At 51.4% G+C, this 17,650-nt stretch overlaps 1 protein-coding gene across 12 annotated transcripts; it reads right to left on the bottom strand.

Moving 5' to 3' along the window:
* Nucleotides 1-27: 27 nt before the first annotated feature.
* Nucleotides 28-12,488, bottom strand: IL17RE (interleukin 17 receptor E). 12 transcript variants are annotated; one of them, XM_022564702.3, is made up of 16 exons: nt 11,694-12,484; nt 11,327-11,342; nt 10,648-10,770; nt 9,930-10,027; nt 9,510-9,669; nt 9,276-9,415; nt 8,296-8,364; nt 7,307-7,373; nt 6,172-6,347; nt 6,044-6,091; nt 5,913-5,961; nt 5,590-5,738; nt 3,299-3,367; nt 2,534-2,585; nt 2,352-2,450; nt 28-1,861 (listed from the first exon to the last, which is right to left on the bottom strand). In XM_022564702.3, exons 1-16 carry the CDS (start codon nt 11,823-11,825, stop codon nt 1,305-1,307), a joined length of 2,004 nt encoding a protein of 667 aa, XP_022420410.2. In that variant the 5' UTR covers nt 11,826-12,484; the 3' UTR covers nt 28-1,304. The 12 variants fall into 12 exon arrangements, with proteins under 12 accessions (XP_022420410.2, XP_089775748.1, XP_089775750.1 ...); XM_089919622.1 differs by having other exon boundaries at nt 5,590-5,804; nt 9,276-9,605; nt 11,694-12,487; XM_089919624.1 differs by having other exon boundaries at nt 9,276-9,605; nt 11,694-12,486.
* Nucleotides 12,489-17,650: the final 5,162 nt, after the last annotated feature.

Below are 17,650 nucleotides of genomic sequence, written 5' to 3'. Positions count from 1 at the left end.
TTTTCCTCTCCTCCTCTTCCCCTTCTCCTCCTTCTCTGCTGACACCTGGCTGGGAGGGGCCCCTGGAGAGGGTGGTGGCCTAATGGCTGAGTGAGGGAGCTCTTGCTCACTCTGGGAGTCCCTAAGGAGGAAGTCTCCATTGAGACAACCAAGGCCCTAGGCAATCCTGGGGCATTTGCACTTCCCATGTGACTCTGGGATCTTGGTGTCCACGGGGCCCCTCTTACTGGCCACCCCAGGTCCCTTCAGACATTCCCCTTGGGCCTCATTGTGGGACACGATCTCTAAAGACAGGGACAAGGGGCACCGTAACGTGAGCTTTTCGCCACTTCCTGGCCTATGCTCAAGTGAGGGGTAGGGGTGGATGGGACCCAGGACCCAGAGCCAGGAAAACAGGGTCCTATTTGTGCTGTTGCCATGGGCTGGCTGCGTGACTGTGGCCCCACACCACCTTTCTGAACCTGTGTTTTCTTCTCTTCTCTCTGAAGAATCACAGTGAGGATCAAGGAAATTTCCAGGGAGACATTGCTTGTGAGAATATGGCAGGCATGGATGTGGATTTGGGCCCAGAAAATGATGCATAACAACCGCCAGGCAGGGTCTTGCTGACCCTTCCCCCAACTCAGCACCCCGGGCACACTGGAAAAGCACCTTGTGTTTCTTAGTTTATCCATCATGTTCACCTTTATTCAACTTTCTCTATCTCAGTCTCCATTGTCCCACCTTTGCCCCCATCACCCAGGGCCAAAGCCTCCTTCCCTGGGTCCAGAGCCCTCCCTCCCTCCCTTCCTCCCACTCTGGGCAGGGCCCCGGTCTGGAAAAGGGGGATCCCTGGCTCCCAAAGGGGTTTCTGTCCCCCCACCCCCTCTGCAGCCACCTCCCACTCAGAGCTGCCATGTCTCCTGCCTCCCCAACCCCTGTCCCAACCTCTCTGGCCTGGACTGGAGCACGTGCAGACGACTATTCTCTGGAATTTCGGAGAGAGGAAGTGGGACGATCCCCCACTCACAACAGCACTGAGGTCAGAGGAGTTCTCAGGAAAGAGTGACTCTCCCTGGGGGCTCTGAGGGAAAGAACCCTCAAGCATAAGCATGAGGAAGAGACTGGACCCTGGGGGAACGTGGGGAACGGGCTGGGACAGTGAGTGTGATGCCCCGCTCCCGGGCTGGGAGGTAGCGTAAGGCTTTGTGGCCAGTGGCCCCTAGGAGGCATCCAACGATTCCAGGGTAGAAGCCTCATTCGGGGCTTCCAGCCAGTGCCCCTAGGCCTGCGGCCACAGACATCTGGACTGCGGTGAGCTCTGCTCAGCCTTGATCGGCAAGTTTGGCGGCCTCGCGTTCCAGCTGGCGGCACAGCTCCACGCGACCCCGCAGGCACGGCCGGGCCGCGAGGCGACCCCAGCTGGTGGCTTGAGTAGAAGTCCGCGCGTCCAGCGCCCGCAGCAGGCGCGGCAGGTCTTGAAGCAGGCGGTAGCGGGGCAGAGCGCGCAGGGACGGAGGAATGTCGCCTTTGGCGCAGAGGCGACTGAAGTAAGCGAGCAGCGGCAGCGGGCGCGGGGCGGCGCGGAGCAGGGTGCGCAGGGGTGCGGCGCGGGCATCCGGGCCGCCGGCGGGGCTCGGGCTGGCGCAGCTCCACAGCAGCAGCACGGTGCCCCGCTCCCGCGCCACGCGCGCCCGTGCCGCCCAGAGCCACGGCAGCGGGCCCACGCGCGCCACCCGCGTGCCCTCCCACAGGTCCACGATCACGTCGCGCCCGCCGCCCAGCGCGGCCCGCAGCAGTTCAGCCAGCGCTCCCACCAGGCGCCGCTGCGCCTCGGAGTCCGCCACGTGCAGGAGCAGCACCGGCCGCGCTCGACCTGGGCCTGGGGGTGGGAGCAACAGATGAACAGGGTCGGGGGGGTTAAGGGACAGCCCAGCCCTTTCCTCCCAGGCCTCAGGGCTACATGATAGGGTTAACTCCACCACCACCCCTTTCTTCATCTGCGCTGGGGATGGGTACCCAAGGCAGCTTTAGCCTACAGGCCTATAGGGCGCCTTTGGGCTAATTAGATAAAGGTGCCCAGGAAGAGGAGCCGGCTAGGGCGCCAGGTGCAGCGCAGGCTGGATTTCCGCCCCACTAGCGTCTGGCCTAAAGACTGGTGCAGTGAACCACCTGCAGAAGGACCTTTGCCCTGCCTTAACCATTCCTTCCCACTAGGGGGCATGAGACTCACCGCCTTCGGTAACAGACAGGGGGGTGCAGTGGCAGGGACAAGGCTCTTTCGGAAGGGAGCCTGGGCGGGGGAGGGATGGGGGCAACTGGCCTAGGAGCCAAGGAAGTCTGAATCCCCAGGTTACCCCCAGTGAGCTTACCTGACAGTGGGCGCTGGCAGGTGAGCACCAGAACAACACCCAGTAGGGTGGTGAAGGCCAGCAGTACCAGGATCAAGAGCCCCAGGAGCCTATGAGAGACTGAGTCAAGAAGGGTGAGGCCAAGTCCGGCTCCTCAGTGCCCAACCTCCCTCTCACTCCCCCTCCCCCTCCCAAGAACTCACCATCCGGACACAGGAGGTGCTTCCAGGCAAACTGGACATCTGACCTCCACACCTGAGGGCACAGAGCCCCCCAATCCCTGTAAGCCAGGGTAAACCCTCCTCCCAGGGGAAGTTGAATAAGGCATGGGGATAGTGAAGGGGAATCCCCCTGGATAGGGAATTCCTCCAGCACAGGGTTTGTGTCTGGTCCAGCTCTGGTGGGCACAGAACAAGGTCAAGAGTGGCAAACTCAGAAAGTAAACCCAGGGACTTCCCTGGCGGTCCAGTGGTTAAGACTTTGCCTTCCAATGCAGGGGGTGCGGGTTCAATCCTGGTCAGTGAGCTAAGATCCCACATGCCTCAGGACCAAAAAACCAAAACATAAAACAGAAGCAATATTGTAACAAATTCAATAAAGACTTTAAAAAAATGGTCCACATCAAAAAAGAAAGAAAGTAAACCCAAAGTTAACCAGAGCATCCATGAGGACGTGGAAGGCACAGGCCCTGGCTGAAGTAATCAGACACCACTGAGCTCCAGCCCATGGTCACCATGCCTGAATGTGGGAACAAAGCACCAGGTTTTCTGATTCTTTTCAAGAGACGCCAGAAATCAACTTTTTAAAATGTGACATCTCCCAATATTTAAGTGGTGGCAACTAATTCCAATTTTGAACACCGTGCTGGCCGAGTCGAACATTTTTATGGACTGGATTTGCCCCATGTGTCACCTGTGGTATAGATGACAGGGGAGTATATGCAGCAGAGTGAGGGCAGGATTCCTTACCAGGACACAGCCCCCTGGCCTCAGGAAGGGAACAATGAGGTCTAGTGTCACTGAGCTTGAGTCCTGAGTCTGTGGGAAAAAAGAGCAGAATGACTGTCCCCACAGAGGCAGATCTGGCTCTGTCCGGCCCCTGAGTCTTTGCCCATTGCTGTGTTCCTCCTTTCTACCTACCACCCCTACCCAAACCCTACCCAGGCTTAGGGCCAAGTGCCACCCCTGACAAGAAGCCTTCCCAGGCTTCATTCCCAGATCCCGCTGATCGTTCCCAGATCTGAACTGCTGCACAGATAAACATTAATCAGGCAATCAGGCACTCGTCAACAAACATACTCTGGGTGCCTACTCTGTGCCAGCCCCTGAGGAGACAAGGCGGGCATGGACATTGTCTCTGTCCTCTAGCAGCTCACAAACCAGGAGGCTAATTATATGCTGCCTCCCTTCTCTGTTCTGCGCACCTGAAGGGGCAGCTTGTCCATTGGAAAGAACGTTAAGTTGTAGAGTCAGGAGACCACAGCTAACAAAGTCAGGCTTAACTATTGCCTTTGTGGTTCCTAGCTGTGGGATCTTTGCATGGAGAGAGACTTCCTTTCTCCTTGAGCCTCAGTTTCTTCATTTGTGTGTGACAGATAATAATCCTTGTTTTACTGGGCTACTGAAAGCATCAAATGGGAATATGCAGGTGAACCCCCTTTATAATACAAAGTACAGGGACTTCCCTGGTGGTCCAGTGGGTAAGACTCCACGCTCCCAATGCAGGGGGCCCGGGTTCCATCCCTAGTCAGGAAACTAGATCCTGCATGCAGGCAACTAAAAGTCTGCATGCCACAACTAAGAGTCCGCAGGCCGAAACTAATAAGTCCACATGCTGCAACTAAAAGATCCCATGTGCCGCAACTAAGACACGGCACAGCCAAAATAAATAAATAAATAAATATTTAAAAATACACAGTGCAATGTGTATTCATTTAGTAGTAGTAGCTGTTATTACATTATGGACTCCTTGGGGGCAGACTGTGTTATATACTTTTCTTGTATCTCCCAGGGCCTAATACAGAGTGGGAACAGAGTAGGCACTCAATAAATGCATGCTGAACTGACTGCCATCTGTCCACAGGCAAGGATGTGGCTTCACCCTGTGCTCTGGGTGCTGGTTAGAGAGTTGATCAGTCTCCACCCTTTGGGAACACCCTCCACCACCTACCCCATACCCCAGCCCTGCCCCAGACCCCATTCTCCAGCCAGCTGTGAGCAGGTGCTGATGCAGTGGCTCTCAAATCGTGGTTAAACTCAATGACGTTCTCAGCTCACAAAAATAAATGAGTCCATGGATTTAGCTCTCAATTTTAAGTTATCCCACATGACTTTGTCGTAAATCTTGAGCATGGTTTCGTCTTAAATCTTAAGCATTTCCTACCACCTGTAGGCTTGGGAGCCCTCACAGAATACAAAACAAATAAACAAGCTGCATGTAAGTAAGAGAGAGCTGAAACAAGCTAGCTATGCTTAGTCAGCTTGGTGCTGTGGTTTTGCGGATACATTTGATGGTGGTTTTTATGTCAGATACACAGAAGAGAGTCTGCTAGTCAAACTGCTGTTAGTTCACATGATAGAGTTAAATCTGTCAGTAGTTTACAGTATTCTGCGAAGAGCACTTCAGCTTCCTGGGGCTCTGCCTCCCAAAGATAGAGAACGTCTGCCAGGAGGCTTGTGGAGGAAGGCAGGAGAGTAGTGGTAGAGGACAGCTGGTTCAAGAGAAGGCATCAATATAAAATGTGGTGGGAGTTTGAGTGGGCCAGAGAACAGCTGGGAGTGGGAGGGCCAGTCTCTTGTCTCTGTTTATCCCTGTAGGTTCAAAATCGAAAAGGATTAGAGGGACTTCCCTGGTGGCGCAGTGGTTAAGAATCCGCCTGCCAATGCAAGGAACACGGGTTCGAGCTCTGGTCTGGGAAGATCCCACATGCTGCGGAGCAACTAAGCCCGTGAGCCACAACTACTGAGCCCGTGAGCCACAACTACTGAGCCCACTCGCCGCGGCTAGAGAAAACCCGCGCACAGCAACGAAGATCCAACACAGCCAAAAATAAATAAATAAAAATAAATGTATAAAAAATAAAAAAGAAAAGGATTAGAAACTGCTCCATTGAAGACCCCAATGACTGGCAGAGGAGGCAGCTGAACAAAGCCTGGCCAAGTAAATAAATAACCAGATGTTGTAAGAGATTTGCTTGCCTCCACCTGCTGTGCTCTAATCAACAGGTTCTAGTGGGGGCCAAGCCCTGGCTAGGCCATACCTGGCTGACGTTGTACACAGGGAGCACCATGCTGTCCTGCCCCAAGCCTGAGTGGCTCCAGGCAGCACTGAAGGTGGCGGGCATCCTTGAGGAGAAGTGAAGGACCAGCCGCTGGGCCTGGGTATCCATGCTCACGTTCCAGGATGGGGCTGCCAGGGGGCAGGAAAGGGCATCATGTAATAGATGATGGTTTGTGGGAGGTGACAGAAGCCGGGCTGCAGTTAACAGAGAAGTCAGGGCAGGGATAGAGTTTGGCTTTGCCGCAGTTGCATGAGGGTGAAATGGTGGGAAGGGGTCCCAGCCAGGGTCACTTATTGGCTCACCAAATGTCTGGTGGGGGCATTCAACGTGGCTGCTGTTTCCAAAAGAGAACTGAGAAATCCAAGAATGGCAAGTCAGCAAGCTCCAGGCACCATGCACACCCTTCCCCCTCCCGTGTTGCCCACGCTTGTACCTTGAAGCAGAGCTGGGGGTGCAAGTCCACCTTCTCCAAGACATACCACTGTGGTGGGAGAAGGGAGTTAGGGAGCAGGGCCCTGGACCCCAGCCCTGCCCACCCAGGTCCTAGGGAGGCCGTCTCACCCCCTCTGACTCTCGAGCCGTGGCATTGGGGACGTCTTCGCAGAGGGTGTGCCAGCCCCGCCTCTGGCAGAGGGAGGCGTCCAGCTTCAGTGGGCAGCGGAGTGTCAGGGCCATGACCATCTGGCTGTGCTGGCTGTGGTCAGTAAAGCTCACCGACTCCCAGAAGTCCGAGCCATCTGGGCAGGCAGCAGGGGCAGAGAGTGAGGCCCAGGAGGCCTGAGCCCCATCCCCAGGGCATCGGGAGATGATATTTGTGAGGGAGCCTGGCACAGCCCTGGTCTGCCTAGGTGCCTGATAAATGAGCATGCCTCCTCCTGCCCCTCCTGTTGCCTCTTCTGTTTAGCTGTCTCCTCTCCTTCCTGCACCTCCATTCTGGCCAACTCCTTGCTGCTCCCCAAACTCAAAATCTTCATATCTTTGCTTATGTTCCTCTCAGAATCAGGAATGCTTTCCCCTCCCTTCTCTCCTTTCTAAATCCTGCGCATTTTCTGAGCCCAGCTCAGGTGTCACTCCCTTTAGGAGACCTTTTCTACTCATGGACAGCCGTCATGGGCTTCTCCCTCCCCCGAGTTCACGCCTTACAGCCTATTCCTTAATTACAACCCTGCCCTGGACCATAGGATACTTTGAGCTATTCATTTGTCATGTTTGAGAATCCCGTCTCTGCAAGTTGGGCTCAACAGTATGCATAGATGTCACCGACCACTTTCGCATATAATATTGAACTCCAGCCTCACAAGGAGTTGGAAAGTGAGGCAGGGCAAGTATCATTAGTTTACAGATGAGGAAACTGAGGCTCAGAGAAGAATAAGCGGCAGAGTTGGGGTGTGAGCCCAGGTCCTCTGGTCCACCTTCTTAGGACATTACCTCCTGGGGTGGATATTTCTGAACAGTGCTAGTACAATGTTCAATGCTCTGATTTATTGGCAGGCTGATTGCTAGACATGGTAGCCCATGACTTGCCCCCACTGACTCCAGAGAAAGTGCCTGCATGCCTTCTGGGGACTTTCTCCAACACAGGTGTAGAGGGTGTGCAAGTGCGTGTGTGTGTATGTGCATGTACGTGTACATTTGTGGGGGAGAGAGAGACAGAGAGAAGCTGTGCATGCACAAGAGTCACATGAGTAGCACTCACAGGCTTCAGGCCAGCTCTGGAAGGGACATTTTTTGTGCCTCACGGTGTCTTCTTGCAGGTAGGACACCTGTGGGGACAGGGGAGGAGGGAAGAAGGGCAGAGGAATGGCTTTCCCTACATCACTCAGACTTGAAACTCATTCTGGCTTGACCTTGCCCAGATGCAAGCTGCCTGAGCTGGCAGGGAACCGAGGAGGGGAAGAAGTGTGGGGTGTGGGCAACTGTGGGTGGCACTTGGCACTCAGGGAGGAACCCCAGACTATAGGAGCAAGATCAGTGGGTGAGGGGCTGAGTCCTCTTCTCCCGGAGAGGAGAACGTATCCCCACAAAGAGGCAAATCATGAGGTCCACATTCCTCAACTTTGGCCTTCCCTGGCCTCCACTCTCAGCGATTCCTAAGGCGCTGAGTGCCCCATAGGGCCCCTCCCTCTGAAAGCCCAACACCCAATGTTATCCCCCTGGCAGGTGCTCCCCGCTCCAGGTCTCTGCCTGCATCCTCCCTTTTGTCTCCTCCTGGGTGACAAGGCCTCCGCCTTTCCTGTCTAGTCCAAAGAAGTCTTAATGCTAGGCACCTCAGTCTTACAAGGAGAGGAGGAGGACTTCCACGCAGGGCTAGTGGGGATGAGACTTCTGGGGCCATATGGAGCCTTGCAGTGGCCACGAGCCCCCACTGTGACAGCTCAGAACACCCAGTGAAGGCAGCTGTCTATTCTGCCTCTGTGGGCTGAGGCCGGGTCTCGACAAAGGCAAGCTGTGTCTGGGTGGGGCTGAGGTTGGACTCACCCCCAGGAATGTGCCATGGTCAGCAGGACACCTCCATCCCTGGCTCTGTGTGTGGCTCACTGTCAGGCTGGCACCAGTCTTCCCTAGCATCTCGTTAACACCAGCCCTTTTAAAACCTGACTTAGTGGAGATATGCTTGACCAACGGTGCTATCTGGGTGGCCTAGGAGTGAAGCCATGGACCACCCACACCTTTTCCTCTGCTCACCTCGATGCACAGACAGGGCAGAAGGAATTCATAAGGCAGGTCTACAGTGCAGCCCCCAGACACAATTTTCTGTGGACAAAGCAGCAAAGGAAGAGAAGAAGAGGGGCCTGAGAAAGAGCAGAGGCACCTTGGAAAACGGCAGGAGAAAACTGGGACCTTGGTCACCACATACCCTACTTTTCCTCTTATCTGAGACATTTCTTTGAGAAATTTCTTCTCAGGGGGTCTCTGCCCTGTAATCTGACCATCTGCTCTAGGTGTCTCAATATATGGAATGAGGGGAGTGGGGAGGAGATGGGGAAAGGAATATACATTTATTGAGCCCCTACTATATGCCAGGGAGAGTGCTAGGTGCTAGAAGCACCAACTCAATTAATTAAATGCTAGCATCATGGTGATCTTGGGAGGCATCATCGCCATTTTCAATGTGGAGAACTGAGGGACTCGGGTACAGCATCAGTCCCTTCAAATGGTACCAACTGTATACAAGGGCATCCGTGACAACTGGAGGTTGAGGTGGAGTGTCAGGGCCTAGGCTGGAAGAATAGGGGACATCTCATTCTCTGAGGAGCAGTGACAAAAGGGAGGGAGATGGAAGGGTACCAAGACAGATGTGACCATTTTGTTATTTTCTCAGGAGAACAGCTTCTTGGGGGAACTGAAAAGTCCTCTTAATGCAACCTGAATCTCACTGAGGGTCCTCACTGGGGGTAAGTGCCATATCCATTTCTCTGCTAGGCATTCATGGCTGCCGCAGGTCTCTGCCTGCCCTTTCCTTCCTCTCCTGCCAGGAGACAAGGCCCCCTGCGTTCTCTGCCTAGACCAAAGAAGTCTTCATGCTAGGCACTTCAGACTTGTAAGGAAGTCTTGGACAATCACCACCTCTCTCTGGGACTCAGTCTCCCCATCTGTATAATGGGTAGGTCCTTTCACTCCAGCCCTGTGTGATTTGGCTTTTACAGGCAGATGGCCCTCCATACCTGGGCATCAAAGGGACGGCTCAGCTCCTCACACTCCAGTGCCCACTGGTGGCAAAGACGCACACTGACCTCAGGGCCTGGAGGAATGGTCACTTGAATAACCCGTGCCTCAGGCAGCAAGTCAAAGGAGAACTCAGGCCCTGGGGAGAAGGGGGACTTGGTGGCCTTGTCTTTTGGCCTTAGCACAGGTACCACTACTTGGCTCCACCATCTCCAGTCACACGATGTGCCTACCTCCAAGCCTTTGTGAGCCACGTTTGGAGAGAACTTCCCCTTTCTCTGGATCTGCAGGTTGGGTTCTTTTGGAACGCAGCCCCTTGTGGGAGGTGTCTGGGGAGGGGACGGAGATGTGATGGCCCTTCTCAGACAGGCAACGGCTACTTAGCAGCTTCCTCTGCAGGCAGAGAGCAAGGCTGGGCTGGTCTCAGGCCAGGAATCAGGAACTCTGGCTTCTATTCCTGTCTCTGGAATCCAGGGCACCACAGGCAAGCTGCTCAACCTTTAAGGCTCAGTGTCCCTAACTGTGTAATGGACAGAATAGTCTTCTTGAGCTCCACTCTTTCCATCTCTTTTATGGCTGGAGAACAGAATGAGAAGCCAGAAAGAGAAGGGCTGTGGGGTGTAGGGAAGGGCTGGAACTGGCAGGGAGAGTACCTGAGCAGATGCTGGCATCGTGTGCCTCCTACAGAACCGGAACTTGTAAGACTTTTTGGATTTCTGCACCAGGAGGTGGAGCCAGTCCCACTGAAGACCTGCACAGGGAATGACACATTTACTATCCAGCCCTTCACAGCCCCTCCGCTACCTGGAGATGTGACCCAGTGTTGGACAGTCAGTCATTTTAGATCAGGGAGGGTAATGATCGCAAACTTCTTTAGTCCTAAGTTATGATACAATCAAAAAAGCTTTTTCTCTTCTTAAGTAGAGAAAAACTATGTATATACAAAGATGTTCATGGTAGCATTATTTATAACAGTGAACAATTAAAAACTGTCAATTCTTAAGCAGTGTGTGGGCATTTAGTATGCCCCAGGCACTGAGCTAGGCAATGAAAATGTAGAGTTGAGTAAGACAGATCTTACTTTACAGATAGAAGGTAAAAATAGTAAACTCATAGAACTAAAACATTTTAATCCCAAGAACTGGTACCAGCTGAAAGGAGAAACACCTTCACAAAACGATACAACTGAACTCACAAATATCAATCATGGTGTGTGCTATTTTAGGAGGGCCTAATTCTCTGCTGAGGTTGACAACAGGACAAACATCTCTTCTAGTAGGATAAGTTTTACTAGCGTCAGCCTAGGGGCCCCCCTAAACTCCCCCAATTCCAATCTCCACTAAGAATGTCCCAAAGGACTGTTTCTCATACCCGAAGGATCTGACACCAGATGCAGGCACCAACAGCAGGGACAGTGGCAGAGCCAAGCACGCCAAGGCTTTGGGGAGGGGGGAAAGGCCAATAGGGTATGGCGAGGAATCTGGGCAGACCTTCCTGTGAAAGATGAAAAGGAAATCAAATGGTAAGGTCCCAGGAGTTCCCTCCTGCCTCAGAAAAGTTGGACTTGAGGCTGAGCTCTGCCACTTACATCCTGGCCGACTGACCTGGGGCAAGTTACAGACTCCTCTAAGTCTCAGCTTCATCATTCATAAAGTGGAGCTGCTGTCAAGATCAAGTAACATAATGCGTGGGAAAATGCCTTACGAAGTATAACAAAATGTACCCTAAAACAGGAAGGATCATTGTTGTATTACTGACTGCTGAGGGACCAATTAAGGGAGAGTGCCTGGAGACTTACCTGGCTCTCATTTAATCCTCCCCACAGCTCAGGGACAGCTGTTTTCATTGTATAATCATTTCTACCGCGCTGCTATACCCTTCAGAAACCGTGCACTGCCTGAAGCCATGCATGGAGTATGCAGCAGAATTACAACGCAAATCCAGGCTCACCTTGTGTTTTTTCTTTGATACTATGCTACTTCCCAGGTTGAGAACCAAAAATTAGAATGGAAGAATGGGGAAGAGGAGCAGGGCAGGGAATGAGACTCACCAGTGAAACTGTCATCCTGAAGGCACAGGGCCCAATAGGAAAAAGAAAGGACAGAAGTATAATTAGTAGGTATTCCCACGAGGAGCATTCTCCCTGGGGTCTTTGCCTCACATCACCTAATTTCGGGGTCTGCAGAAGCCAATAGCCCATCCACTCTGGCGCTTTTCTTCCCAGCTCCACCCTGCCCAGGCCCTCAGTGCACCAGGACCTTGACTATCCATCCCTTCAAGACGATGTAGAGAACACAATGAGGCTGCCACCAGGACTCAGGGACTTGGGTAGCAGGAAAGGACAGGCGGAGAGTGGGGAGCTGTACCAGCCTGTGCCAGCCAGGTGTCCCCACCCAGCGGCAGCAGGCACACCTTACCATGTGGGACGCCAGCAGACAGAGGGTGCTCCAGCTGGGAAGGTAGGGGCAGCCAATACTAGCAGAGGCAGACAGGCCAAGGAGCAGCTGGACGAGAGGCAGGAGCAGGGCTGCCAGTCCGGGGCTCCCCATGGGCTTCCGAGGGATCAGGGTATCCAGAACATGGCTGCGCCTCCTGAAGGTGGGTGGCAGGGCCTTGCCGTGCAGCAGCAGGGAGTGCAGTGCCAGCAGGAGCCCTCGCCTCAGCCTGCCCCTGCCCCGCCCTGCCCCAAAGCTCCTCCTCAAGCCCAACCAGCCGGCCAGGCCACATTCCTTCTCCTCCAAGTGGAGGGACTGAAGGACACTTGCCCCCCAGAAAACCCTACTCCCCTACCTGGAGGGCAAGGGGGCTCCTGCTCTGGCAGAGAAATAACAGGCAAGAGGCGGGCACAGGGTCAGGGGGATGGATGGCGGCTGCACCCACTTCGTAACTCCTCCTACTCCTGCAACACCCTGCAGATCAGACCTGCCCCTTAGCGTGCTCCTGGCCTTGAATCTCCCCTGGACACGTGCTTCATCCTCTCACTTAAAAGACTGACAGAGCCATGAAGCACTTCTCTGCAGTGGGTGCTGGAGACCGAGGTGACTGATGCACCACTTAGAGGTGGGCAGAACAAAAAAGCACGTAAACCTCACATGTCCCCCTGTGCATCCTGGCTCCCACCTGGCTGACTTTCAGGACTACGGTCCAGCTTTCTCTCTCTACCCGTTGGCCAGTTCCAGCACTTCTGCCAAAGGGCCTCCAGCTTCAAGGATCCACTCATCAGTACAGTCTGCTCAGGAAGCCCCAGGTCTCATAGCTGAGCCCTGGAGCTGAGAGGGTGGGCCCCAAGCATTGACCTGGTTTCCTGTGGTTTCCGATACTGAAGAGGCTCCATTCTCTGCGGGGACCCTCCACGTCGTCCCATGGCTTCCTCCTGCTCATGGAGCATTTGAACTGCTTCAGCCCTCACCTTGGTGACACACACCGTAGAAAGTATGGGGCACACCTACTGGGTGAAGGTATCTTGAGACTGTTATTAGCCCTCTGCACTTTCAGTAGCTTGATCATACCTATCTTTAGGCCAATTCTAGTTCTTAAGTCTTTAGGTCCACTGTCTAAAGACCCCATTGTACCCATTATCCTAAAAATACCCTCTAGCTTTTGAGTTTCTTAGAAAGACCCTTTCTTATCTTTGTTTTTCCAGTGCCTAGCAATGGATGTCGTGAAATAGGTGCTCTGTAGTTGAATAAATGTAAACTATGATGTTTCATCTAAGCAGCAGTTTATCTATTTCACATTTCATAAGCACTTTCATATTTGATCCTCCTAACCACCTTACAAGACAGGTGATAATTATTCATTTCATAAAGAGAGAAATAAGGAAGCAGAAAGGAGAATGATTTGGTCAAGGTCTCTAGCCCAAGGAGCTCCAATTCTGCCATCCTCTCACAGTTCATTTCTCTTTCTACCATCCTTATGGCCTCTCCTCCCACTGCCTCATCCCCCTCTGCTTCTGGGAACCCAAAAGGGCCTGCATGACACAGTTCTGTCTTTTGACCTTGAAGTCCATCACTGCAAACAAATCAGTAAGATGTGAAGGGAGAAAAGGGTGGTCTGGCCATACTAAAGACAGGTTAGGGAGTCTTCCCCCTAAATTTCACCTAGCCCACAATGGTTTAGATCTATACCGATAATGTGTTTTCTAATGCTGGGGGCGTGAAGTGAGAAACTTGGCTCCATTCTAGAATACTTTTCTCTTTTGACTCCTTTTATCTTCTGATTTGATTCTCACAGTGAAAATACTTGGTTAACTGCTCCCTGACCCTGGCTAAGGTATGGTAGGAGAAGCAGAAAAGAAATAACAGACACATACACATGTGAAATAAAGTACAGAAAGGGAAGAAAAGGACCACATAGAAAAGGCAGAGGAAGAAAGAAGAAAGGGGGAAAGGAGAGAGAAAAGGAGGTCTGTATTTTATTGTTCTGCTAGTTTATTGTGGAGCCTGTTCCAAAAAGGATTTAAAGTAAAAAGCACAGTGGGTAAATTCCAGCACACCCTGGGGAAGGGGGAGGGGGTCAGATCACAATTTGCTGAACTCCTATTATCAGGCTCTGGGCTGTGTGCTTTGCCCACATTATCTCATATTATTGGTACTACAACCCTTGAGGTCAGTCTTACTAAACATCTTACAGACTTGGAAACACTGGGAAGATTAAGTAACTTGTCCAAACAGAAAATGGAGGGCTGAGGCTCACCCCTGTGTCTTTCTAGCTCTTTCTGTCAGAACACACTGCTTGGGGAGATCTGTGGTTTCTGGGCCCTGTAGTCCACAGAAGTACTAGAATGAGGGGATTTCCCTGGTGGTGCAGTGGATAAGACTGCGCTCCCAATGCAGGGGGCGTGGGTTCAATCCCTGGTCAGGGAGCTAGATCCCCACATGCATGCCATAACTAAGAGTTCTCATGCCACAACTAAGGAGCCCGCCTGCTGCAACTAAGACCCCGTGCAACCAAATAAATAAATTTTTTTTAAAAAAAACAGATGTCATGAAGGGCTTTAAAAAAAAAGAAGTACTAGACGGAACAATGTGATGAGTTGGTAGGATTAACAACATGGGGGGGAGAAATTGTAATAGTTGGAAAGAAAAAAGGATAGTAGGTCTTACGGGAGTGAGTCATCAGTGATCATATTTCTAGGAGAGTAGGGATTGTTTGGCAAGTGTCAACAAGGGGGGAGTACTTCTGTGGCTGGAACAGGAGGGGGCCAACTGGAGTAAAGGCAACAGAGGTGTGTGGTAGGCCTGCAGCACAGAAGTCCTGTCCTTTTGGAAGGTGGCCAAGGCCTATCTCACCTGTGGTTTGTGTCTGAATGAGCTGATCCAGACTTCACTCTCCTGTAACCTTTACGTGGGTAGCAAGCCGGGTGCTCAGGAGGTCTTGGCAGGCCCCTACACGTGCTCAGGTAGACAGTACACTGTGGGGTCCTTGGGCAGCCATTCTTCCTGACAAAGCCTTACCCATGCATGGACGCTGAATGCAGCAGCGTCTCCAGGCTCTTCCTGTAATGCCAGATTCCCAAGGTCTGTTGCGGCAACTGTGCCTACTGTTTGGGCACCCTGGGCAAGAAGGTCCAACCAATTAGACCAACAAAAACCAAGAGTACACAAGTGTTCCTTTCTTATTGCTGCTCTTCCAGAAGGGATCAATCTCCAGAATATCGATGCAAGAAATTATGCTTAAGAGAAGAGGAAGGGACCCCCAATCTGAGAGGGGAACACCAACACTGCTCATCAAGGGAAGGGATTTTGATATTTATTAAGCACCTACTATGTACTATACAGTTTATATACATTATTTTATTTAATCCTCACAACAACCCTGGGTGGTAGATGCTATGATCCCCATACGTTAGATAAAAACAGAGGCTCAAATATCTTGCTCAAGGCAAAAGGTAGCAAAACGCCTGGCTAGATTTCTAACCTGAGTCAGTGTAATATCAAAAACTGTTCTTTCCACTATACCACACTGCCTTTCCCATAGACTAGATGCTCACTAAGGGTTCTTCCAAGGCCCACACCCTCTAGCTCTGTAAACATCAGGGATTAATAACCATTCCTCACATTTGTATAGTGTTAGGGTTCTTAAAGCACCTTCACAAGATTTTACCTCATTTGATCTTCAAAACAATCCTGTGAATTTGGCAGGGCTGATCTTGGTACTTGAACTTGTCTTCTGATCCAAATACAGTGCTCTTCCCACTAAATCAAGATCCCTTTCAAAGGGGATCTTGTTTACTTCAGGGAATACTACAACCATGAGGCAGGGGGAAAAATGATTGGAAAGCCCAAAAAGCAGAATCCCAACAAGCCAACAAGCAGAAAACTAAAATGAACCAAACGGCTCTCTTTTCGTGTTGACGATAATTTTCGCAATGGGTCTTTTCTTTTTTTAATTTTATTTATTTTTTGCTGCATTGGGTCTTTGTTGCTATGCGTGGGCTTTCTTTAGTTGTGGCGAGTGGGGACTACTCCTCGTTGTGGTGCCCGGGCTTCTCATTGCGGTGGCTACTCTTGTTGCAGATCACGGGCTCCAGGCGCGTGGGTTTCAGTAGTTGTACCGCACGGGCTTAGTTGCTCTGTGGCATGTGGGATCTTCCCGGACTAGGGATCGAACGCATGTCCCCTGAATTGGCAGGCGGATGCTCAACCACTGCACCATCAGGGAAGTCCCTTCATAATGGGTCTTGAAAAGCACTACAAGACTGTAAAGTACCATTCTAGTAATCAAATAAATTTAAAATTCTTTTTTTAACTAATAATTATTTACATCCTGGTTCTCTAAAAATCAGCAATCTGTGCCTGGTGCACATAACTCCATTACCCACTCATTTCCATCTGCACCTCTCTGCTATCCAAATCCTACCCTTCACTCTAGTTCTTTGCTCTGACTTTAGGCTACAATAGCACAAGTTACTTCATTCAATAAATTCAGAGTGCATGATGCACATTAGGTAAAGAGCAAGGGGTGAGGAAAAGACATGTAAACTAGTAATTCTGTCAGTAGAAGAGATAAAATTAAAATGCCATGTGAATATAAAGAAAGAACCCTCACTCCTTGAAGTGAAGTAGCCAGAAGGCTCCAGAATTACCGTATAAAACTAGGTCTTGAAAGATAAGTAATAAACAAGTATAAAAGCAGAAAAGGAAAATTTTTAAGGAAACTGGGAAAACATGGAACCAATATGGGAATTCATAAGAGGTTTTCCTGACTGAGACAGACAGTGTGTGAGTGACAGTGTCAGGAGATAAATCAAGAGTGATGCACTGGAACCACACTTTGGAAATGTCTGAAAAGGATTAAGGAATTTTGGTTGTTCAAAAAATAATGGCACATCGGGCTTCCCTGGTGGCACAGTGGTTAAGAATCCGCCTGCCAATGCAGGGAGCAGGGGTTTGAGCCCTGGTCCGGGAAGATCCCACATGCCAAGAAGCAACTAAGCCCATGCGCCACAACTACTGAGCCTGTGCTCTAGAGCCCACAAGCCGCAACTACTGAGCCCACATGCTACAACTACTGAAGCCGGCACACCTGCAGCCCGTGCTCCGCAACAAGAGAAGCCACCGCAACGAGAAGCCCGCGCACCACAACAAAGAGCAGCCCCCGCTCGCCGCAACTAGAGAAAGCCCGCGCGCAGCAACAAAGACCCAACGCAGCCAAAAATAAAGAAAGAAAAGAAAAAAATAATGGCACATAGTAGGGACTTGATGATCCAGAGCTGTATTCTTGGTATACTCACTTGCACACAGGGATGCAGGAAGAGGAATGAATATGAGGTAGAAGGCAGAGTTAAGTTTAGGACACACTGAGTTTGAAATGATAATCAGGACATCTAAAGGTTGTGTACCTAGAAGTACTGCCAGTACCTAATAGAGACTGAGTACATACCTAATGTTTTTGTTTTTATTTATTTTTGTTTGTGTTGGGTCTTCGTTGCTGCACGCGGGCTTTTCTCTAGTTGCAGCAAGCAGGGGCTACTCTTTGTTGCGGTGTGCAGGCTTCTCATTGCGGTGGCTTCTCTTGTTGTGGAGCATGGGGTCTAGGCTCGCAGGCTTCAGCAGTTGTAGCGCACGCACTTAGTTGCTCCGTGGCATGTGGGATCTTCTCGTACCAGGGCTCCAATCCGTGTCCCCTGCATTGGCAGGCGGGTTCTTAACCACTGCGCCACCAGGGAAGCCCAACACACATCTTTCATGCAATAAATATGTACCGTGTCAGACTTTTATGTGTGAAAGGGCCTTTAGTTCACAGATCTCTTTCCCTTTTTTTTTTTTTTTTTTTTTTTGCGGTATGCGGGTCTCTCACTGTTGTGGCCTCTCCCGTTGCGAAGCACACGCTCCAGACGCACAGGCTCAGCAGCCATGGCTCACGGTCCCAG

The sequence above is a fragment of the Delphinapterus leucas genome, chromosome 10 (assembly GCF_059928025.1).
Source record: "Delphinapterus leucas isolate spDelLeu-1000000601 "Yukka" chromosome 10, BTC_Dleu_Yukka2, whole genome shotgun sequence".
Lineage (NCBI taxonomy): Eukaryota > Metazoa > Chordata > Mammalia > Artiodactyla > Monodontidae > Delphinapterus > Delphinapterus leucas.
This window is presented reverse-complemented; position numbering and strand designations above follow the sequence as displayed.

Excerpts from the sequence above, each read along its gene's own strand:
- IL17RE (XM_089919617.1), bottom strand. The coding sequence starts at position 11,825 with ATGGGGAGCCCCGGACTGGCAGCCCTGCTCCTGCCTCTCGTCCAGCTG. Across the intron at positions 9,606-9,929 it reads CGATGCCAGCATCTGCTCAG|ACACCTCCCACAAGGGGCTG; the intron begins GTACTCTCCCTG and ends TCCCCTCCCCAG. Across the intron at positions 8,365-9,275 it reads GCCGTCCCTTTGATGCCCAG|AAAATTGTGTCTGGGGGCTG; the intron begins GTATGGAGGGCC and ends CTTTGTCCACAG.